General features: G+C 33.8%; 1 protein-coding gene across 1 annotated transcript in view; it reads left to right on the forward strand.

Moving 5' to 3' along the window:
* Nucleotides 1-25,951, forward strand: part of LOC111044119 (protein TANC2) — a 513,289-nt gene that overhangs the window by 471,288 nt on the left and 16,050 nt on the right. The window contains exons 9-22 of the mRNA XM_039425662.1: nt 1,977-2,219; nt 4,049-4,177; nt 5,750-5,857; nt 9,221-9,496; nt 9,938-9,942; nt 10,756-10,875; nt 11,979-12,280; nt 15,626-15,938; nt 17,823-17,951; nt 18,425-18,546; nt 20,498-20,726; nt 22,494-22,674; nt 23,891-24,135; nt 24,931-25,089. Coding sequence (XP_039281596.1) covers nt 1,977-2,219; nt 4,049-4,177; nt 5,750-5,857; nt 9,221-9,496; nt 9,938-9,942; nt 10,756-10,875; nt 11,979-12,280; nt 15,626-15,938; nt 17,823-17,951; nt 18,425-18,546; nt 20,498-20,726; nt 22,494-22,674; nt 23,891-24,135; nt 24,931-25,089 — 2,561 coding nt within the window. The remainder of the gene's footprint in view (nt 1-1,976; nt 2,220-4,048; nt 4,178-5,749; nt 5,858-9,220; nt 9,497-9,937; nt 9,943-10,755; nt 10,876-11,978; nt 12,281-15,625; nt 15,939-17,822; nt 17,952-18,424; nt 18,547-20,497; nt 20,727-22,493; nt 22,675-23,890; nt 24,136-24,930; nt 25,090-25,951) is intronic.

Raw genomic sequence — 25,951 nt, forward strand, 5'->3', positions numbered from 1 at the left:
TATTTACAATAATTTAAAAAAGTCAAAAGACAATATTTACAATAAATTGTAAAACAATACACAAAATCTATAAAACAATACACAATACACAAAATCTATAAAATCACAAAAACTTAATATATATCGTCAGAATAATTCAAAATAGCCTAAAGAATGTCATATGAATAAGCATTATTGTCCTAATAAACTATTATTGTCCGAGTAACTTCCTAGATCGGGAATTCCATCTGTAAAAATCGTTTCATGATCATTGATTCATTACAGAAGTTTTTCATTCATCAAGAAAATTCATGATTGTTCATTATCATTCCACTCATAAATATTTACAGTTTTTCATTGAGACAGCTCATAGAATTGTAACATTCGTCCATAGGAAAAATGTTTCGTTCATAATATTTTCATTCTCACACTAGGTTCCATCTTCAATTTAGAGTATACACTATTTCTCATTTACACAGTTTTGTGATCATAAATATAGAGCAATACATGCTTCTCTATGATTGTTCCATTATAACTTATAAAACAGATGAAGCTGCTTTGATTTTATTTCTCATCTATGTATCTACATTCTTTTTTATATTAATTATTTTTTATAAAATTTTCAAAACTTCTAGAAAGAGATCTGCTCTAGAAGCATGTTTTTTCTGTAGATTTTTTATCACACATGACTATAGTGTTAGTATCGTATGTCACCATGTAGTTTAGTAATATTGCTGTAGCTTCATGCATGGTATGGCATGAGGGTTTATTCTTAAACGTTCACCTCTTGCCATATTATTTTCTGTTTTTGTTTCACCTTACCACAGTTTTGTAATGATTGTGTTCGATCTTTGAGCGTTATTTCTTGCCTGTTTTTGTTTTTTTTTACAATAATTCTTCACCTTACAACAATTTTGAAATAATTGTGTTGAATTTTTGACCGTTTATCTTGCTGTATCAATTTCTGTTTTTGTTTTATAGTACACCCTATTACAATCTTAATAATTGATTATTTTTTTGATGATTTCGTAACTCTTGTTTGGTTTGTTGTATATTAGATTCCTAATATTGTTCTTAACATTAATTTATTTGTTTGTTTGTCAACCACACTTCATTTGTTTTCATTATAACATATTTCAACTGTAAACGATTATTTCAAAGTTTATTTCTGTATTTGTGTAATTTTATTTTAACTCATAGAACTCATTGAAACACCAAACATAACTCCAATCATTTTTGAGAAATTTATATCATTGTGGACATTGCTTATGTTTAATCCATTCACAATCTCATAAAGTTTTCATGAATTGATTTGCATTGAAATGCGTTCATTTTTTATCTAGTTTGTGGTACTGTATTATCATAGCCACCTCTAATACAAGGCCGCGGCCTACGATATTGCAACGTCGCAGTGTAGGCCTAGAATCTAATACATGATTGGTAAAAAAGATCAGCTGGTATTTTTTAAAATATTTTTCACCAATCATGTATTAGATTGTAGGCCTACACTGCGACGTTGCAATATCGTAGGCCGCGGCCTTGTATTAGAGGTGGCTATGATATTATTCAATCAAGAGTAATATATACAGTTTACTCATTGGTAGTGGAAATATTATATTAGTTCCACTTATTTTAAACAAAAAGATTAAATGAAAAGATTGAATTGAAAAGTCTGAATGTGTGCCGGTTGCACAAAAGCCGGTTGAATTTTAATCGTAATTAATTTCAAGAGAACCAATTAGAGAAGCCGTCTTTTGAAAAAAGCATTTCAAAAGTATTTTGAAAAAAGCCTTCTCTGATTGGTTCTCGTGAAATTAATCACGTTTAAAATTTAACCGGCTGTTGTGCAACCGGGCCATAGAATGAAGTTAACAGCGTGTAACAATGTGTCAACTGACTTATATGGGCCACTCTGTAGCGTATATTGTGTTTTTCATCAAATTAATGTTCAATTATGTCAATTTGTTTCTAATTTTGTTGTTTTTTGTTCACTTTAGACGATGAAGGCGGCAATATTAGGCCAGTTTTGAGTCAACCGCCCAAGAAAAGTTCACAGAGTGATCTGTACATGCGGCTGGGTCTGTTGCTAGGCGACAATGCGCGACGCACTCCCCACAATGGCGGCCGGGCAAATGGCAACCACAGAGCCAGTCGCAGTCACGACTCCATCTCGTCTTTGGCCAGCTTTGAAGCTAACACTCTGGCGTCCACCAACACAAGTCCTGTGTCCACGCTAACAGGTCAGCAAAAAAATATGATAATAATAAATTTTGAAAAGCAAGAGAAAATTTAGTACCGGTAGGTAAGATGGATTAGCTGAGGTGGTGGTGGTAAATTGAAATATTGTAGTTGAGAGAAAAAAGTAGCTAATATACAGTATCCGACGAAAGGTGTAGCAGCATCAAGGATAGTGTATATAATATACTATTATATATACTATAATAATACACTATATAATATATAATATAATATATAGTATATAGTATATTATATATGGACTACACTATATACTATTCTTGTAGCAGCATAGCCATCTCTAATACAAGGTCCTGGCCTACGATATTGCAACGTAGCAGTGTAGGACTAGAATCTATAACATGATTGGTGAAAAAGATTCAAAAAATACCAGCTGATCTTTTTGACAAATCATGTATTAGATTCTAGGCCTACACTGCGACGTTGCAATATCGTAGGCCAGGGCCTTCAGCCGAAAACCATAGATTTTACATGCATTAACGTTTTTGTTAGGGTTAATCTTAATTTATTATCAAGAAATAAAAAATCCAAGAAATGAAAAAAATCTGAAATTGAAAATGAAAATAAAAAATTCAAGTACCCTTTTTTCAATTTTTACTCGCATCATGTTTCAACCACAAGTTGTGAGTAAAAATTTGAAAAAACACACTTGGATTTTTTATTTTTATTTCTCGATTCTAAATGCAATTTGCAACACATTTACACAGCAATCAGTAGAGTCTTTTTTATCGATTTTAGTTTTCAAGATTTATAGATTTTTCAATATTTTAGAAAAACGTCAATAACTAGAAAACTGTCAGTCAAAATCCAATTCTGAGGATATGGTTGATTGATTGAGTACTTTATTCATGTAGATTACAATATATACTGGCTTATACACTTATATACAATAGCTTACAATACAGCAAAATTATATATGAATTTACATAATATAGACTAAGAAAATAATTATTGAACTGTATATAATATGAAAAAGCAATTTGTAATATAATAACTATAGATAATTATATTGTTATGCATCTACATAAATTGGCGGAGCTTTGCTGGTTGCAGAGAGTAAAAATTTCCAGTAAGATTCATGTAATTTATTCCTTTGTTTGACGTTTTTAAATTTTTATGAGTTTTCAAACTGTTTAAAATTTGGCTTTGAATTCGACAAAAATGAACTTTCTTCAACTTCGAGCGCTCATAAAAAGTTCAAAAACGTCGAATAAAGGAACAAATTATATGAATCTTACTGGAAATTTTCTCCTTTTCAAACCATATCCTTAGAATTAGATTTTGACTTATGCTCCATGCTAAAGGTCACAGTAATTAGTTGGATTTCTCTTTTAAAACTAGAAATGTAATAATCAATGCAAAAAAAATATAAAGTGAATGAGGACTTGAGAATAAATTTCAAGGTACAGTGAATTGTTTTATCAGACCTCTAACGCATTGGCTATACATTATAATTATTATTATCATTATCATCATTGTAGTATTAGTAATTACCACGGTATATAGAAGAAGACGGTAGGTGTCACGCGCATGTTTGTGCTAAATTTCCGGTGTAGCTGACGTTATTTTATATCCTATCATCTGTTTTTAATAAGTAAGTTTTATAATTTGCCAATAGGTGTTAAAAACCTTGGTTGGTGGCGATGACGCAATCTAGCTGGTTGGCCACTGCGCACACATTTTATGACCTCTCCCGTTTTCATCTAAATACCGTGGTAATTACTACAATACTTATTATAGTGGTCGTTCTATATTCAGTTCTGAATCTGAATAAATCATCTTAAATATTATAATTATTTTTTTATCATTTCAGGTTCATCAGAAGCGGATGCCCACCGAGTTCTGAAGGAGCCATCTTTGGATAGCGTGGGATCTCTCATGTCTATGTCTGGTCACAGCAACTGCTCTTCCAGTCCCCTCAGTAGAAGACATTCTGTCACAAGTAAGTTAAAGAAACATTATTAATTAAATAATCCGTTTTATGTAGGTGTTTGTGTATTTTAGTGTTGTAATTTAGCTTTTGCTTCAATTTCGTGTCACAACTGCTCAGTGAAAGTTATTTTATTACTTAGGGCTGGTTTCCTAGCTCGGGATTTAGCTAGGTTCTAGACTTTAAACAGCTGGAGTCAGAAAATTGGCTTTCCGAAACGGGACGTGGTCGCAGTCCACGTTTGAATTAAATTTCGAAAAACTAGAAAATTGAACACAATATAAAATAAAGAGAAAATAGTGTAAAGTTCCAGCTATTTTGAATTATTTAGGAATGTTTCAATTCGCCAAGGAAAAACGTTCCATATTATAGAGATGAGAAGATGAAGATTATTATAAAAACGACCACCACCTCCGTAAACAAAGCCATAGTGCATTCTGGTGACGTCAGCACAGGTAGGGCTCCTACACCAATAAAAACACTAGCTGATATAGATCAGCTGAAATCAACTAATTTTTATTGGTGTAGAAGCCCTACCTGTGTTGACGTCACCAGAATGAACTATGGCTATGTTTACAGAGGTGCTACGCCCCGTTTCAGAAAGCCAATTTTCTGACTCCAGCTGTTTGAAGTCTAGAACTTAGCTAAATCCCAAGCTCAGAAAACTGCCCTAAAAGGTCTCTTTCATTTCACAAATATTTGAAAGTTTTTCACGTATTTATACCTGCTCAAGAATTGTTCTGTAGATGCAATAAACAGATAATGATTATAGTTGATATTTTCTTTGATCATCAAATTTTTTTAATTGCTTTTGTAATTAGACTTTGACACCCAGTTTGGAATAAATTGCACTGTAGTTTGTTTTACTAATACAAAATAGGCATCCCGTTTGTAAATCTATTTCAGTTCAGAAGTGTGTCTGTTAAAAACCGGTAATATTAATCAGTTTCACTAAACTTCTACTATACTAGAACTATGTTACTTTTGTAGAAGTAGATGTTGAAAATTTTCATAATAAGCCTATATAATATGAATCCACTCCACTAAACTTGAACTATGTTAAAACACTTATTGACATGGGCTGCTTTTAAATTAATAAAACAAAATAAATCTTATAGCACCCTTTATTCTTTAAAAAACATTAAAATACTTGAACAACTAGTTTAATATGAATTTAAACATATGTTCGTTTTATATCAGTTTGTAAACAGTTACTGAATTTTATTCTATTTTAGAACCTGAAGATGGTGTAAACCGAAACTAGTTGTTCAACTATTTTAATGTTTTTTGAAGAATAAAGAGTGCTATAAGATTTATTTTGTTTTATTGAACTAAGTTATTTTTGTATAAGTAGATGTTAAAAATTTGCATAATAAGCCTATATAAAGACTGTTTTGTTTAATCTTTTACTGGATTTTATTTGATTCTTATATTTTGAGTTATATTATTTATTCACTACTTCTAACAATTAAACTAGAACCTTCGCAGAGTGTAGTGGTATCAGTAGTTTAATTTATTATTATTTGTGTAGAATTCTGTGTGTGTTTTTTCGTTTGGTTTGACTAACTGATGCATGGTTTGCAGCATCACACCCCGGCCAAATAGAAGAACTGAACGCTTTTAGAAATAGGCGTCAGTCGATCAGGCGGTCTGCAAGGTCTGGCTCGGTCAAAGGACCTATCGACCCTAAAGGTTTGTTTAGAACCAATAATTATTTATTTTATATATAATTATAGTTGAATCTGTAGATTGGTTTCAAATCATCCTTATTTTTATGAAATTATCCATATGCATGATATTATTCAAACTTTCATCTTCCAAATCTATTATCAACTGTGGCGTGCGTAGCGAGCATGACAGTGCTCTCCAGTAGCGCTGCCACCACCAGGTTTTTAGGGTCCTGGGCCCTGCTACTTTTATAGGATAATATTATTAAATAGATACGCAAATTCACCAAAACAATCTCACTCTATTGAAAAAATCCTATAACAAACATCTCTCTCTCTCTCTCTCTCTCTGAACATAATCACTCCCCAATCACATTACTTAAAACTACATCTCAATATCTCACGCACAACCTTCCTCTAGCGCGCCTCGGAACGTTCTCTCTCTCCAGTTTTGCCTCTACGCGGTCATCACTCTCTCAGCTCACCGGTTCAAAAGTCCAATTTTGGTGGCCTGAGTGATGACTCTGCTATTCTAATAATTTTTTCCTCCACCTACTGTCTAAAGTACTTACTTTACTCCCCTGAAACCTAATACTAAAGTGTCACTTTTTCGCTCTCGGTAGTAAAAAACAGAAAAACTCCCTAGGGAGTAAAAGTGACTCCATTTAAATAACATGGGGAGCATCTCTATTTTGAAACTTACATTGTAATAGGTTAGAAGGTCTAAGCTCAGATAAGAAAGCATAATAGAGGTGTCTGTCATTGAGTCAACTGAATTCAATACCACAACCAGAAATTTGATTAACTCATGAAATATATGTTTGTATGATAATTATTATATTCTTAATATTAGTAGACGATAAAAATGTATACAATTTTAAAAATATTTTATTCTATTCAAAATGCCAGCCAACAAATATTTTTGATCTGCAATTCAAATCTGAACCGCATGATCTGGAGTCAGCCATTTTTGGTAGCTGCTCAGCTGATATAATTGTTACAACTTTTGCCGATAGATAGCGCAATCGGCAGTGCCAATCAGACAACCGGTTTTTAGGTTTTAGATTTAGGTTATGTTGTTAGGTTATGTTGTGTATTGTCACCAATACGTAAGTTATTAGAATGATTTAATTTGCAGTTTCTATAAAAAAATTTAGATGGAGGAAAAATTTTGTGTACATCACAAGCGAAAAATACTTTTTCCTCCACCTACTATCAAAAGTCTCATTTTACACCCTGGAATCGAATACTAAAGTACTACTTTTCCTCCCATGGGACTAAAAATAATTCCCAGCGGGAAAAGTGATCACTTTTACTCCCAAGGGAGTAAAAATAAACCCATAAGATTAACATGGGAAGAAGTCCGACAACGCCGCGATTGAAGAATGAGGAATGTGGCAACACTGTCGTGGTCGGTAGAGGAAAAGTAAAAGAGCTCTATTTCGATCTTTGGAATATTTTAGCTCTAGGAAATAAGTAGCTCTATTTCGATTGTTAGGTTATGTTCAACCGTTGGTGGATATGAAAAAGTACACACCTCTAATGACGTTAGAGGTGTGTACTTTTTCATATCCACCAACGGTTGAACATAACCTAACAATCGAAATAGAGCTGAAATAGTGTGAAAGCGTGAAGATGTAGTAAAATTATTCATTGTTATAGGTATTGGTGTAGGTGGAGGAAAAATGTTGTGTGCATCACGGGACTAAAGTACTTATTCTCCCTCAGGGAAATTGTTGCCCTCGGCTACGCCATCGGGCGACAACAGTTTCCCTCAGGGAGAAAAAGTTGCACTTTAGTCCCTAGATGCACAAATAACTATTTCTCCCTCAGGAAAATTGCTGCCCTCGGCTTCGCCTCGGGCTTCAAACTTTTTCCCACAGGGAGAAAAAGTCGTACTTTTCACTCTAGATATACAAATAACTATTACCTATGAGAGTGGGGTGTTTGAATTGTTACACAACCAAGATATCATTTCTGTTCCAACATAAAATCCATCATCAACCATACACACAATATTATTCTATAGAGAGGTCCACATCATAAAAAATCGAAGTATTTGATTAACATTGATGATGTCTTCACTCCTTATCTATCATTCGAAAAACAGATAGCGCTATCCTTTTCTACCTCTGAAATCGTTTTCTAACAATGTACAAATATAATTAATCAACTAAATATTGTCATACATGACATCAAAACCCATTCAATTTTATTGAAATATTATTTTGTGAGTTGGAAATCTAGTCGCGGATTTAATTATTAAATGTAATTGATAAAGCGATTAGATCTCCAATGTCTAAAGATGAAACTTCCTGAGGCTTTGACTGTCTCTTACTTGAAGGTACCTATCACAGAAGGCAGGGAAGAAGGCAGCTGAGAGTGTTATAATCGTAAATACTTCCGATTCCTTCCATATTTTTTTCTACCTTTGTTGCTCCATCATGTTCAGACCTCCTGACACATATTAATAACTATTTCATGCATTATTTTTAACACTCTTAGATCAGAGTGTTGAAAATAATTTCTATATTTAAATGTCTCCGCTACCTTCTACTCTATCTTCGTCGCTACATCATGTTGTTACACATAAAATATTAATCCATGCATTATTTTTAACACTCTCAGTTGCCTGTGCTTCTGGGCTAAATAGAAGAGGAGGCTCTTATCGCCTCAACTTCGCCCACAACCCTTGTAATCTCCCGTCTTTCGGAGGAGACGATAAGCCGTTGGTCCCGATTACCTAAAAAGTAGTCGTCATCTCTAGTCATCATTCCTCTCACTCATTACCCACGCACAAGCCTAAGAGCTTATGTGGGTATCACCCTCAGTATTATTATTATTATTATTATGGTTAATGTTTTAAAGTGTAAAAATTAAGGCTCTTATCCATCTTTATCTATCTTCTCTGCTACTCTCTACTATGTTTGAAATTTTGACTCAAAGTCTAGTACACACATATCAATTTCTGGAAGTAAGATTTTTGCCGTCCTTATGAATTGTACCAGATTAAACGGAACTTGACAAACATCATCTGCTTGACATCATCTGTTTAATCTATAGAATTTATAAGGACGGCAAAAATCGTACGCACAGCCAGTACACACACACACACACACACACACACACACACACACATAGATTTCTGGACGTACATTTGCCATTTACATAACTTGGCAAGCAGATCATGTATGTTTGCATGACGATCTGGCAACAGAGCAAAGCGAGAAAGAGATAGCGCTATCCACTTTGTTGAATGAAAGCAATACCATTGCTAATCAAACTCTGCCATTATAACGTGGACCTCACCTTAGCTCAAGATTCTTTTATTATCGTGTTAGTGATTTTCTTAGATCAACTTTTCAAATTTATATAATTTTTGTTTTAGTGAGGTTCGCCCAATACCGCAGCCAGCACCAGCAGGCGCAGTGCCAACAGCTGACCCTGAAACCCCTGTTCTTCGAGGTGCCCCTGCAGGAGGCTGACCCCCTGTTTGTGGGCCGACACTGGCTGATGCATCAGCTGGAGTCAGCCGTCAGCCGCGACAGTCACACGTCGGGAGCTCTCATCAGCGGGCTGCCTGGATCCGGAAAGACGGCGCTCCTTTTGCAGTTGGTCGATTACAGTTGTTTCGGCCGGCGGAGGGAGCCTACCTACAAACAAGGTAATTTATAAATTATAGTGTTGTTTTTATAAATTACAATTAGAATTGAATTAAATTAAATTATAATTGTACCTAATTTATAAATCATTAGTGTTCTTTTCCACGACAAAACACTTGCACATAACCATAGAGAGAAGATAGCAAAAGAAGATATCCCATGGTATAGGTCATTTATGTTCCAAATTTCGGCCGGTATAGGTAGTTGATTATGTTCCATATTTCAAGACGAATTCTGTTAACTGAAGCCGTTTACTGTCGACTACTGTCTATTATTACTGTTTTGACTGGGTGATAGTGGAAGAAAGGTATAGTTGACCGAGCGAAGTGAGGTCCAAGATTCAAGTCGACTGTTTTGCATTTCTCTTTATGTTTATATGTTACGCATTTACGGCTTTTCGTCAGTGGAATATACCTTATATTCCATAAGATTTTATTTTATAGTGATTGTATTTTCACCAATGCAAACCAATGTATTTTAATTATAATTAGTACCTATTATATTGTATTATTGACGTTTCCAATTATTGTCATTTTTCATGTGCTCAAATGAATAAAAGCATTCTTATTCTAATAATCTTTGGAAAGTCCCACACATTACCTCATTAAATACAGTTTATATAGTTTCGTACTCTCTTAGTAGCCAAATTTCAATTTTGTTTCTATTGAGCCATTATCTCTAAAAAGTCTCACATATCCACTGAGAAAATTTTTTCCAAGTTTGATAACACCATAGGGAATAGCTTACGCTATTGTTTCTCTATGATACCACTGAGCCATAACAATTCATTATTATTTTCATTCCAAGCTATCCAATTTCTTAGTTGTTTGTTGACCTGTACGAAATATCCATCTTTAAAATAGAATTTTGAACATTTTTTTAGGCTAAGCTGGGTTTACACCAAAGTTATTAACAAAATGTTAATAACTCAATCCTCATAGATTCTATTAGATTCAACATAACTTATCATACACATGATGAACATTATGTGTATGCCAAGTTCCGTTCAATCTAATAGAATCTATAAGGATCAAGTTATTAACATTTTGTTAATAACTTTTGGTGTAGCCTAAATGCAGCTTAAATTTATCTCAAATGATCAGATATTCTCTTCAATGTACAACATTTTAAGTACTGTAGCGTTTTTCTTATTTCTAGATTGTCTTCTACCGCTTTGTAAATTTAATTTGATCTTTGATTTGATAAATGTGGGTATAATTCATAATTTCATGGCTAATTTCTGTATTTTGAAACGTTTCAGGCTGATAACAACTCAACTTGTCTCGTGCCCGACTTCATCCACTCGCTTTCGGCGCAACTCTGTCAGGCCCCTCAACTAGTCGCATACAAAGAGTACCTTCAGAGTGATCCCCATCTACAGGTAACAATCATTCTAATACTCAAATCCTACATTACTCTTCAATTTAAAAATGAAATTAAATTCCACATATTGCTGGATTTAGAAGTGCTGGATTATATTATTTATACATTGATGGATACAATATAATTCTCAACTATGAATGATTGGGAAATGATCAACAGGCTTAAAGTTCAAAACTGTTCCTTTCCCAAATTTAGATAGAAATTGTCCAAAAATAGATCATGTTTATACTTTATGATTTTATTATGAATTTTTTTTATATCGATTGTCAATATCATTTTGTAATAGCCTTATGACATGTATCAATAAATATGTTAGTATTTTATAAATAAATAAATCTTTTAACTCTGCCACCTACAAGCTATTTGAGCATATAGCTCCTCAATCACATATATATTATTTATTTATTTATTACATTGTGTACAAATACTTGAGATGAGGCAAGGCACAACAGGCTCATGCCCAAAACTGTCCCATTTCCAATTTATACTATACTGTCCAAATCAAAATGTTGGTTTTGTCACTTTCACTTTTCAAAATAGAATTTATGCTCTTCAATACTCACACTTCAAACGAGCAAATTTTGAACCAAATAGATACTATTAGAGCCTAGAATCAAAAAATCTAGAACAGTAACTTAATAATTATTCAAAAAGTCTAAATTTTGATTGAAACTAAAAATTTTCGAGCTAAAAACCTCACACTTTACAGAAAATCACATTGATGTGAATCTTACTATAATTTTTATTATTATTATACCATGTGAGGAGCCTTCTTCAAACTGTTTATTAGTTGTTCACTGTAAATATGGAATAATACAATACAATTCCAATACAAGTTTTCTATCATGTATACGGTACTGTATTTTTATGTTTCATGGTGACGAGGTTATTATTTATTTATTTAGCGTATGGCAGTTTTTTCAAAATTAATAAAATTACACACTATAAGAGTGCACGTCAAGGGTTGAAATGTACTGTATTGCCTGGGGACTGGCTACAGTGAAGTCGTTGGCCTCACCCCAGGTAGGCAGACGACGAGGTTATAGATTATGAAATGTCAGACAGATTAAAGAATCTTGAATTTTGTGGCATTGTTTGCAGGTCGTTCTCTCGATGAAAGAGTGCATAGCCGCCCCAGACGTGGCGTTCACTCGCGGCATCCTGGAGCCACTGTGCAGCCTGCGCCGTGTGGGCAAACTGGGTGCTGCGCATGCGCAGGGAGCGTGCATAGTGGTGGTGGATGCGGTGTGTGAGGCCGAGTACCACCGACCTGACACCGGCGACACCATTGCCTCGTTCATATCCAAGCATGCGCCGTCGCTGCCCAGTTGGATCAAGTTTGTGTTGACGGTGCGCACGCACCTGGATGAGGTTATGCCGCCGTTGCCGTTCCACCGGATCAGGTTAGTTGTATACTTAGACCAGTTAGAATAGAATAGATAGAATAGATAGAATAGATAGAATAGATAGAATAGATAGAATAGATAGAATAGATAGAATAGATAGAATAGATAGAATAGATAGAATAGATAGAATAGATAGATAGAATAGATAGATAGATAGAATAGATAGAATAGATAGAATAGATAGAATAGATAGAATAGATAGAATAGATAGAATAGATAGAATAGATAGAATAGATAGAATAGATAGAATAGATAGAATAGATAGAATAGATAGAATAGATAGAATAGATAGAATAGATAGAATAGATAGAATAGATAGAATAGATAGAATAGATAGAATAGATAGAATAGATAGAATAGATAGAATAGATGAATAGATAGAATAGATAGAATAGATAGAATAGATAGAATAGCTAGAATAGCTAGAATAGCTAGAATAGCTAGAATAGCTAGAATAGCTAGAATAGCTAGAATAGCTAGAATAGCTAGAATAGCTAGAATAGCTAGAATAGATAGAATAGATAGAATAGATAGAATTGATAGAATAGATAGAATAGATAGAATAGATAGAATAGATAGAATTGATAGAATTGATAGAATTGATAGAATTGATAGAATAGATAGAATAGATAGAATAGACACGGCCAATTGTATATTCATATTAAAAGTCGATGAAGCCAACATCTACTGCCAAATTCGCCCACCTTGACGTCACAACAGTGACGTCACGCATCGTATAGACATTGTTGTTAAACAATGCATTGTTGTTAAACATAGCTTGTTTTCCATAGCAGATTATCATTTATTTATGTAATTATTATTTATGAAAATAGTAATCTCCTGCACAGCATATAATTGCACTGACATTTTTAGGAAAAAAGTGGAATATCTTTTCATGTGTAAGTTGAAATTTATACACATAAATATTGTAAGTTGTATTATTATTATTATTATTATTATTATTATTATTATTATTATTATTATTATTATATTTTTGTTGTGTGAAGCCACAAATTCTGAGCGGTGCTCATACAACATGTCATTTTTAGAATGGAGTCACATGAATGTTCTAAAAACTGTTATATCAACTGTAACTGTTATATTATCCTTGGTTATGATGTAAATGAACTCATTGCAGCATGACAATAAATTAGTTTTGTAGGCTACCGTACCTTATTATTCTCAAAACACATTATAACTTTGAAGCCGATATCACATAACACATCATAAATTAACATATATCGTTTTAGCCCGTAGCTAGAAATAACCTAAAAACACAATGAATCTTAAATAGACACAATCTGAAAGTTTTCAATACGATGCGTGACGTCACTGTTGTGACGTCAAGGTGGGCGAATTTGGCAGTAGATGTTGGCTTAAGAGGCTAGACTTCCCAGCGTGTCCATTCTATAACTGGTCTAAGGTTGTATCCAACGTTAGTAGACAGTCTGTTTAATAACTTTACTTTAATTTACACTGTTTTCAGAAATGCTGTGGAACTTCTCCTTGATAAGGTGAATTGATTGATTCTTCATCACAAATGACAATGTATTGTCAGGTCTTTCAAGACCCATTGCATATATACTAACACTACATAATAATGGAAACAAATGAAAAATCAACATATTAAGAACAGAAAATAAATATGTAGATGAGTAGATAACGTTTCTAGAAACGAAGAGTAGAACTTATTTGTTATACAGAATAGAAATGAGAGTACACCTGAAATTCTATCAATACTAAGTAAATATGATGACTCAACTTTTCTCAACAGATACACATACACACACGCTCAATGAGCGTAATTTTTTATAGAAATCAATTATGAAAATATTGTCAAATCCACAAAATTAAGATTATTTAAAACCATACACCAGTTTCAATGTCATACTTGGCATCATCTTCAGTGGAAACTCATCATCTTCCTCAGCAGGGCCGCCCCGAGGTTAATAGGCGCCCGGGGCGAGATTTTAATATGCGCCCCCCACAAGTATAGCGCGGTAAGGTAGTAATTAAAAGTAAAGCCTTCCGGCCCAGCTTGTCTTATCTTATACTCTTTTCCAACCTTGTATTCTGCAGGATAAACCTATTTAATTTTAAATTTCCGTTGATATTCCTAAATTTAAAATTTTCTCCTTGTATTCTGCAGGCTAAAAGTCTAAAACCTATTTAATTTTAAATTTTCATTGATATTCCTAATTTAGGAATAAATTGAAAATTTTTCAATTTTAGAATATCAACGGAAATTTAAAATTAAATAGGTTTTAGCCTGCAGAATACAAGGTTAGAAAAGAGTATAAGATAAAAAGATTTATCACCCAGCTTGAGACAATGAAGTGACCAATGACAACTTGCAGGTTGCAGGAGCAGTGGGCGCGCACAGGCTCACTAAATGACTGGAAAAATATTCGCCTATGCTATGCGTAGAGTGACTGTATTCACCAAAGTTTAGTCAGTGAACGTCAAGTGCCACAATTCACACTACACATAAGTAATGAGGTATACATAGAAATGGATTGATAAGAAAATGGTTCAAGACTTTCAACGTGAAGGTGAAATAAAGGTACTTGAACCGATAATGTCGGGGCGGTTATCATTAGACAACCGCGGGGCCCCCCTAGCCGCGGCGCCCAAGGCGACCGCCCCGGTCGCCCTGCCCTTTGGGCGGCCCTGTTCCTCAGAGTTTCCACTGAAGGTGATGCCAAGTATGGCGTTGAAACTCGAGTGCGGTTTTTAAATAATCTTAATTTCGTGGATTTGACAATATTTTTATAATAATTATACAAAAGTGAAAAGTAATTGGAAATAATTATTACATTTTTAACTTTACTCTACTTCAATTTACTAGTTCGTCAGCTTCATCATATGGAGCTGTACCATGGAAGCAATGCTCCCGCAGTACTTTGAATTGAATTATAGTGAGCAGGTAGCATATAACAAAATGTCTGTATATATACTATGGGTGGGTAGGTGACTGGGTGTCCACATGGGCTACATCATGTGGTTGCATATTGTTTCCTGTTCGTCGCGACTCAAATTCATCAACCTTTTTTAAATGCTAGATTAGAGAGAATAAATACTATCTCGGGACCTGAAAATTAATTAAAAGTCATTGGGCAATAAAATTAAGAATTTAGGAGTAAGAGAAACAATACTTCTCAAAAAGAGTGCAGTTTGGCCTAACTCCTCGGAGGAGGTGATTCACCACTCCTCTTTTCAAATGTGAGCCCTTCACCACATCACAATATTCCACTGTAAAACCGTCATTTCCGCTTATCAGGTGAAAAATTGTGATTAATGACTACTTTATTGATTTTAATCTGTATTTTTCTTTGTTTTCAGTCTGGACATGGGCAGTGAAAACAGCGACAACCTCCAGAAAGACCTACTGGACTACATCAACATCCGCGTGTCGAACAGTCCCAGCATCCAGAGCAACCTGGTGGCCGGCTCGGCCGGTCAGTTCCGCTTCTGCCAGCATCTGCTGACGTTGGCGAAATCCTCCTTCCTCTTCGCCAAACTGACGCTGGACCTCATCGAACGCGGCCATCTTGTCGCCAAGTCGGCCTCCTATAAAGTGCTGCCTGTGTCGCTGGCACAGATCTATCAGCTGCATTTCAATCTTAGGTTTCCTACTGTCAAGTCTTTCGAGAAGGTGGGTGCTTTTGGTTTATTCTTTTCAATTAGTCATTTTACAGAAAATGAGTATATTTCGCACCTAGAGCAGAAAATGATATTTTTCCGGCTCGAAATCGGTTTTCAAGTCCGAGGCCGTAGGCCGAGGATTAGAAAAGATTGAGAGCCAGAAAAAATTTTTGCCCGTGGTGCGAACGCTATTTTTCGCCACACACAAAAATAAACAATATATATATATATATATATATATATATATATATATATATATATGAGAATAGTTTTTTACTAAGCACTTCCGAAAGCAGAAGTGGAAGATGATAGCTCTAGCAAATCTGAGGTAATCTGAAAATCAGGAAATTGTCCAAGTATTTTTATTTTTTATTCTGATTTGTCTAAATAACCTAAAAGATGATGTTCAATTATGTGGGAGGTTGAGTTTATACTTTATTATTCTTTCAAATGACAATAAGATGATATTATTATAAATATGTTTCAATTATTGAATAATGAACACAAATAATGAAAAGTTTTTTGATCACCTTTCTTAGTTCCATGTTAGCGGCTGGAAAGGGTACTCTTTCCGGCCTAGGCCGGAAAGAAACCTGTTCTGACGTCAGACGAGAGTCGTCTGCAAACAATGTCTTTCAGATCTACGTAGGGACTGGAAAACAGCTGCTTTCTGTGCAGTGTGGCAAAATAGAATGTTTCTTTACTCCGCGGTTCTATATGATGATTGAAATAGGGATCTCTTGGTTTTATTCTGCTCAATTTTGAGTGAAAATAGACTGAATTTCAGAAAAATGAAATCATAACCCTATTTCGGAATTTTAAAATGTTATCTAAATTTGGGAAAGAAATAGAGGAGTATACTTAGTTTTTCTCCACCAGTTAGTGCTTTCTTGTAGAAATAATGAATGATGAATAAATTAGTGCTATCACAGAAAATAGAACCTACAGAATAGAGAACGTTTCTTCACTCCGAGGTTCTATATAATGATTAAAACGGGGATCTCTTGGTCTATTCTATTTAATTAGTTCTATCACAGAAAAGAGAACGTTTCTTCACTCCGTTGTTCTATATAATAATTAAGACTGAGATCTCTTTGTTTATTCTATTTAATTAGTTCTATTACAGAGTAGAGATCGCATCTTTACTCCGTGGTTTTATATAATAATTAAAACTGGGCTCTCTTGGTCTATTCTATTTTATTAGTTCTATCACGATAAAATAGAACCTTCAGAAAAGAGAACCTTCACTCAATGGTTCTATATAATTATCGAAACGTGGCTGGCTCTCTTGGTTTATTCTATTAATTACCTAGTTCTATCAAAGAAAAGAGGAGCTACAGACAAGAGAACGTTTGTTTACTGATAAATATTTATTTTACAAGATTAATTAATTTGACAGTAGATCTTATTGGGTGGTCTGAAGAACAAAACCGCACATCGATATCTCAAACCGTTTCAAAGATATCAACATTTGAAAATACCTACTGACAAAGCATGCAAAAATTAAATAAATGCGGATTAGAAGTCAGAAGAATGTTAAATTGAATGTTAGATTCATTAGAAATGAATGTTAAAATTTGAATGTATGTGACTATTGTCTATGCTTACCATTGTTTAGCCATGACAAGTAATAAATTGAATTGAATTAAAGAATCAAATTCTTTTCTATTTTTTCACAGTTAGCCAACACTTGAACCCGTTTGCACAGTAAAAATTCAAACTGAATTGAATAAGATAAAGGTTTTATTTCAACTTGATAAATGAAAATTGTCAGAAAAGATATGATTTGTAATGTTTTCCATATTTCAATATTCCAATGTTAATACTACTTTACTAGCATTAGTAATAATTGTAGCATATTATAATTTATAGATATTTATTTCTCAATTTTCAGGTACTTCCAATTCTGAGCGTGTGCCTAGCAGCTTTGTACCCATTGACTCTTCTAGAAATCTATTATTCTATGAATGCTCTCTACACGGAAACGTTCGTTCCTTGGGAAGAGTTCCTTCAAAGATTCAAGGTAAGCTCTTTATACATTTTCATATAACTTTTCTATTTTAAAAGTTCCATTTATCTTGAGAAAACTTTCAAAAAGTGTTTTTGCTATTATTCTTTCAATCGTCATTCTCAACTTTTTAGGAGTAGAGCAATTGAATTTCATGGATTAAAGCCAAAAAGATTTTTTCTACAAATGCGATACTTTTCAATTATTCCAATTATTCTTTTTCCAACGATTACTTGATATTTTTTTTTCAATTATTCTCAACTATTGATGTTATCTTTATATTGATCTAATATTTCAATTCAATTCAGTTTATTTCCAAAAACACAATACACGAATAAGAAATACAATATACAACATATTTTGGAATCCCCCTACTAGACTACCTATATTATTCCAACAACATCTTCTTCACTTTAATATTGGGGTTCAAATTCATTTTATTTCAATAAAGTAAATTTTAATATGTTTTCTATTTGTTCCAATTTTAGAGTCTGAGTGGATTCCTGATCAAGAGGTTAGACAACACATACATGTTCTTCCATCCTTCATTCAGAGAATGGCTGATCCGCAGGGATGAAGGAGAAAGCAACAAGTTTATCTGTGATCTCAGGTGAATATTAAACTCCAATTTATCAATTATTTACATCAATATATAAGCAGGAGAATTGAGAGGTATGAAAACAACCGAATTTGATGAGAAATAATGGTATTCGGTGCACATTCTACTACAGGGTGATTTTTTAGTAATGTTTGTTTTCTTTTATTCATTTATTTATTTATTTTATAAAATACTATAATCATTATACAATTATGACAATTGTTATTGTCATAATCAATAATTATTGTCAATCATTATACAATCTAGGAAAACCTAGACTAAGCCTGTACTATTTCTCTCCAAAAAATTTGATAAAATGTTAATGTTGTCCAAAAGATAAGGTTATATAGTCACACACTGCTTCGTCACTTGATTTTCGGTCCAGAAAAGATGATTTAAAATTTTGAATTTTGAAGATTGATTTTATACTCTAAATGAATCACAATAAATCAAAAACTTTAGAAATATGCACTTAATATTGCATTTAATTTATTCATTAAACAGAAATTCAGTTGTAATGAAAACGTTCAGTTTCTTTAAACAAAAGAAATATAACATTTTGTTTTTAATTTCTCACTTACTAAATATTATCAAAGGATGATTTTATTATGAAGGTTGATTTTATACTCTAAATGAATCACAATAAATTAAAAACTTTAGAAATATTGCACTTAATATTGCATTTAATTTATTCATTAAAAATAAATTCAGTCGTAATGAAAATGTCCAGTTTCTTTAAACAAAAGAAATATAACATTTTGTTTTTAATTTCTTACTTACTAAATATTATCGAAGGATATGATCAGAATATCCAATCATTGTATATTATTTATGTTCTATGGTGAAAGGAATTCTGTTCTTGAGATTTCTGTACACAAAAAATATTACACATCTCAAGGATGATCAACTCGCTCTGCCATGTGCGTATACCGATTGAGTAGAGCTGCCAACTTCGTACGACAAAACAAAATTTTCCTTCATTGAAAATAAATTACCATACACTTAAAATAGGGTAACATGACTTGAAAATCACTCTGTATAACACAATATGACCGGGCGAGAACAACAGACCCACCCCAACCTTTAACTACTCTACTCCCAGATTGCTTCACTGATTACAATAATTTCATGTCATGATTGATTTATCCAGTTACTGGGAATAAAAACTAACTTACTCAACAACAAATTCAAATAATCGTTTGACTGATTGACTGCTTGAAAGATAACATTATTGATTAAACCACTTACTGACAATACAAAATTGATTCAAATAATTTCCACTGATTGATGGAATTTGTGACTGATTGTTCGAATTATTTACTGATTGACAAAGGATTGATTCTATTATCGAATGATTGACAGACTGACTGATTGAATAATTTACTCATTGGAAATCGAAAAATAATTTAATCAATAACAATAAATTCAAATAATTTCCTCTTCTTCTTTTGGTTTCTTCTCCTATCGGAGGTTGAAAAACATCACAGAGATTAATCTGTGAATGATTGATTGTATGATCGGTTGATTGATTACATGGTTGTCTCACTTACTGGAAATCAAGGATTCATTTACTGAACATCAAATTTCAAAACTATTCATTATTGTCAGGATTAATTCACAATTGATAAAATTTATTTAACATATACCTCTCATTGTTTGCATATGAATATTTCATTTTAAATTATTAGCTTGAGATTTAGAAACAGTTAAGTCTCTACTCCTCCTGGCGAACAAGTGTTCCACTTATGCCAGTATAGTTATTTACCTACAGCCGTTTTTTACAGATAGTTGATTTAGATATTTAGAGTAATAATTATTGTTTTTTTCTGATTGTCACATCTTTGTACTGTTTTCTGTGTTTTGGTGAAAATAGAATTGAAAATATTCAAATAATCTGCAATGACTCTTAATGATTGATTGTATGATTGATTAACTGATTGATAGATTGTGTTGTTGTTTCTAGGGCCGGCCACGCAGGCATAGCACTGCGCCTGTGCCGTCTTCAGGTGCCCCTGGACGCCGAGAAGACGCTGGAGTTGGCCCACCACGTGTTGAAGGCACACCTCTACAAGAACATGACGCTGCAGCGCAACTCGTCACGTGACCTGCATGCGCACTGGATAGCAATGGCGTCGGCCAGCTGTGAGGACGCGCTGTGTTCGCTCAGGAACGTCTACAGTCCTAATGTCAAGGTATGTTCATTAATGTACAAAATCTTCATCCAGTAAGTGGCGTGTACAGTCATATATTGCAGATTTAATTATTTTCAAATGCAACTCTTCAGGAGTATTTTAAGCCCAGGTGATATAGATGATACAGGTGATACAGTCCTATATTCAATATTTATTTATTTTCAAAGGCAACTCTTTAGGAGTATTTTAAGCCCAGGTGATAATGGGGGAGGAGGTGAATGACAATGCCGTACAAACGCTTCCATTCACAGGCTGGTGTCCTGCGAAAGGTGAAACAGCCGACGACCATAGATTCTACATTAAATTTGCAACAAAAAATGTCCAGTAAAATTTTCTTACATCGACCTTAGTTTTCTAGATATATCGAACTTTGCTATATTTTTGGAAAACGTCAATAACTAGAAAACTATTTTTCAATATCTGATTTCAAGGATTGGGTTAGATAGAAACCTTGAAAAAATAAATTTTGTGAAGTGAACAACTACAAGACTTAACCTATTTCGGACTATGTGTAACCTTATCTAAATTTAGGAGAGGAATAACACAAGGTTACCTTATTTTTTTTCTCTCCCTATCATTTCGATGATGTACTTATTGTATCAATCAATAAAAAATTTAAATTAATAAATGAAATAAAAGACCTAGATGAAATTTTCAATAAAATTCATATAGTTTGTTTCTTTGACTTTTCTATAGTTTGCCATCCTTTCCCTTTCTATAGTTTGTTTGACGTTTTTGAGCTTTTAATGAGCTTTCAAACTGTTCGAAATTTGGCTTTGAACTCGACTAATGTATGTTGTCAACTTTGAACGCTCATAAAAAGTTCAATCATGTCAAACAAAGATACAAATTATATGAATGTTATTGAAAATTTTTCCCTCTTTCCAACCATATCCTTCGAATTAGATTTTGACAGACAGCTTTCTTGTTGACATTATTGAAAAATTGTTCATGATATTGAAAAAATGATAATGTCGAAAACTAAGATATAAATTATATGAATGTTATTGAAAATTTTCCCTCTTTCCAACCATATCCTTCGAATTAGATTTTGACAGACAGCTTGAAAGCTGAATCTTAATATAGAATCTTACTTAATATAGATCTTAATATATTAAGATCGATATAAGAAAATTTTACTGGACATTTCTGCTGCAAAAACTTCATGAATTGTTTTCGGCTGTTACACCTCTCGTGGGACATTCATTATGGATATAGAAAAATGCAAGCGGGAACCGACATCTTCATCTCAACCTGCCAGTTCTGTGTTCGTGCCCTGATTTTCCATCCAAATTGTTTTGAAGTAGACATTTTGAACAAGAACTACGGCTACAAGATAATCAAACCATTTCCTAATTTCATGTGAGAAACCATTATCTTATGTTGTTTGTGAGGAGGGTGGTATGTGGGAGTTCTGATCCAGATTGAATTGAATTTTTTCTACACAGGAGGAAAAATACAAAAACAAGATGTAATGTGAATACAAACTGAAAAGTACATACTAAAAATACATTACTCAAGATACATTTTATATTCAAGATTGTTTGATTTACGCAAGGCCCTCACAAACACAGGTTCAAGCCTACATGTGAGTCTCTCACAATGTAAGGGTATATAATATACACGTACTGTAACTGTACTGTATTATTTGTAAATTGTGAGAATAAATTGATTTGATTTTTGATTGATTGATGTGACATAAAATATGCGAAATGATTATAAATGGATGAATTATTGTGAATAAATAAATGTTGATCGATGTTGCAGGTGTCACGCTTACTACTATTGGCCGGTGCCGACCCCGATCACATGACCGAGTTCCTGGGGCAAGCCCCTGCACTTTGCCTGTTTGCCCACGAGGGGTGTGCTGAGATGACTGCCCTGCTGCTCGAGTTTGGTGCAAGTCTGGAGGGGGCTAACAGTCAGGGCTGCACTCCGCTCATACTAGGTGAGAAGAATAAAATGGATTTTTATTAATTGATATCATTTGATTGTAGGCACAATAAGAAGAGAAGATTATTAGATAATTTGATTATTAGACATTGGTAAACCTATGATTTAAGATTGTGTATCAAAGTCCGAGCTTCATGAATTTGTGTTTGAATTGTTTGTTAATTCAATCGTAGCTCACAAGTGGCCCAAAGCTGGATCCACCAACGTTAGTAGACAGTTCTGTCTACTAACTTTGGGATCCCACAACATTATCAGTGAAAGTAACCGAAACAGTGAAAATATAATTCCCATGCGTTCTGATTGGACTATTCCCACTCGAGCCCAGGTGAATGGTCCCATTTTGGAAGAAATTGGGATAAAATTCTCACTGTACACCGGCCACTTTCACTGACCGATAAACGGGAATCTAGCTTTTAAAGCTGGATGTTATCACAATTTTTTTCCCATGCACTGATACTGATATTTGGGAATCCAGATCAAGTCAAGCTACCTGGCCAACACTCCACTAATCTATATATTTAGGAAGATTCAAGTCATTCAGCATTTGATTAACATTGAATTATTGCTAACCGTGTCTTCATTAGACTAAGTAGATAGCTCTATCCTTAGGCTACTAAAGAAGGCTATAGAAATAGAAACTTGACAACTATGCCGTTCTATAATTTTCACAGACTTTATACGTGAATATCACTACAGTATAGAAATTTTTTCTTGGTCTATAAACATCACATGCAAACGTGTTTCTTTAGCTGAAGAAGTCACTGGCTCAGTTCATTGAGCATGTTTTTTAATTAACGTTGTTTATTTTTTTAATTCACTTGGCTTTGAAGCTGGAACATGTTGTGAATAATAAAAATAAATTGAATAGGGTACTTTGGTTTTTCATTTCCATGTAAATACAAGTAGCCTTTAACAAGAAGATATACATTTTTAGTAGACTACAATGGTTTGATTGTGGTGAACTGCTATTGGGAATATGGGCCTAAATGTAAATAAAAATAGTTGTGAGTAAATGATTTTAAAAAAGGTACTTACATTTTTATTTTTATTTTACATTCAAGAGTATCTCTAAAAGTAAAAAGACAATTTGAGGGCCTAAATGTGTTTGACAATAGATTATTCATCAACTAATAAATTTACTCATTAATTTGTTTTTTTACCTTGAATAATCTATCAACTAATAGGTTAATTAATTAATTTTATTGTTGCAGCCGCGGCCAGAGGCCACGCAGACATCGTGCGCACACTTGTGGGTGCAGGTGCAGCTCTCGGGCGCACAGACACGGCGGGCAGGTGCGCGCTCGTGCACGCGGCACGCAACGGCCACCTGGAGGTTGCCGCACTGCTGCTGGCCTGCGACTGGGTCGTTGACCCCCGTCTCCAAGGTCAACACGTGACCTTGGCCGAGGCCGCTCAACAGACACTGGTGGCGGCGGCTGCTCAAGGTCATCTGGAGGTCAGTAGATAATATTTGGAAATAATTTCGATTTTCATAGAACTACTCAAATTGATTTGTGGTAGCACCAGGTGAAGGTGGACTCTTGGGATGAATCCATAAATTTCATTACTTCATGTATCTTTCTCTTCTATAAATTGTAAATAAATGAAATACATGGAGTAAGATCGTTTCTTTTTATTCCATTCTCACTTCACTTATTCCCACTTCTTCTAATTGCAGAATACCCATGATATACTTGTCAACTACTTTGAAAATTTGCTCATTTTATCCTTCCACATTATTATATAACACCTATTGTATAGTGCATGGCTTGGTGTACAGGATTTGAGAAAATTATGAAAACAGCTCAATATTTCTTCTACAAAGGTTATTTATAGTAGGTTTCATTGAGGATCCTATTTGAAACGTATTAAAAAAAACTGCTTCTCTGTTGATAAAATTTGTTGAATGAGAATAATTGATGTTGTGGAATTTTTCCATAATTATTGAAAAAACACACTTTTATTTTGTCACATCCACTTTTATTAGACATTAATACAGGACTGCAGTCTCTGCGTAGCGTAGGTTTTAATGCTAAACCACGTGTTTACTTGTAGATATGGTTGCATTTATCATAATGTGTTTCATACGGGGTTTAAACAAACAGCTGACATTTCTTTCCTATTCTCCTGCCTATTTTTCTACATTTCTCCAACCGAGCATCCGGGCATAAGGTCCGTAGATTGTTTATTCGATTGCTTTGATTTGATTTAAAATATTTTATCCACACTCCACTGATTATTCTTCCGGCAGATCGTAGAATACCTGCTAGACATGGCAGAGACATGTGTTGACGGTCGCGACACGTTGACGGGCGAAACGGCGCTGACAGTCGCCGCCGGAAACGGATGCAGTACGGTCGTCACGGCTCTGCTCAACCGTGGAGCCAACCCCGCTGTCACCAACCATAAGGTATGCACCGTTCCTAATTCATCAATTCAGACTTTTAAATAATTAATTCAGACTATTGAGCTATGATATTTATCGAATGAATATCCAAATTGAATTGTTGTGTTCCCATCTGTAGATGGTATACATCCCATGGTAGTATAGGTGCATGGTTCGTGTCCCAAATTTTCAAGCTGGAAAGAAATTCGATGAGAGCTACCATCCAACAATTATTTTCCAGCCCGGGAATCGAACCCGGTGTCTCCCACAATTGATAGTCAGGCATGCTAATAAAAAATTATTTATTCATTAGAATTATTATTTATTCATTAGAATTTTGAACAACTGCAATGTCCATCTGTAGAAATACTTTTTTGTTTGTAGTATTGTACAGTTTTATTAATTTTCTTGTCCTGTGTGTTTCTAGTATGTTGTAATTGAATTGAATTGAATGAATTGAATCTATTTATTTCCATAAATAAATTACAACATACTAGAAACACACAGGACAAGAAAATTAATAAACTGTACAATACTACAAACAAAAAAAGTATTTCTATAATATAACATATTATAGAATATAATACGTACACAGGGTATAGTAACTACAAAAATTCAAATTAATTAAATAACGCAATACATTATAGTGGGAATTATCCCCATTAATTTGATAAACCCATTATTGCTATTACTAAATACTATTATTATTATAAATTATATATCTATCAATATTATACGGAAATGTATTATTACGGTAAATGTGCAGCATACCAATACCCTGATCATGAAATAGTAATTGCTCACATAGACTAAAAAAGTCTGTTTGTGGGTCAATGAGTCCAGCACTTTGCCAATCCAAAATTAATTTTATTGCTCTAATTATTAA

The sequence above is a fragment of the Nilaparvata lugens genome, chromosome 4 (genome assembly GCF_014356525.2).
Source record: "Nilaparvata lugens isolate BPH chromosome 4, ASM1435652v1, whole genome shotgun sequence".
Classification (NCBI taxonomy): Eukaryota; Metazoa; Arthropoda; class Insecta; order Hemiptera; family Delphacidae; genus Nilaparvata; species Nilaparvata lugens.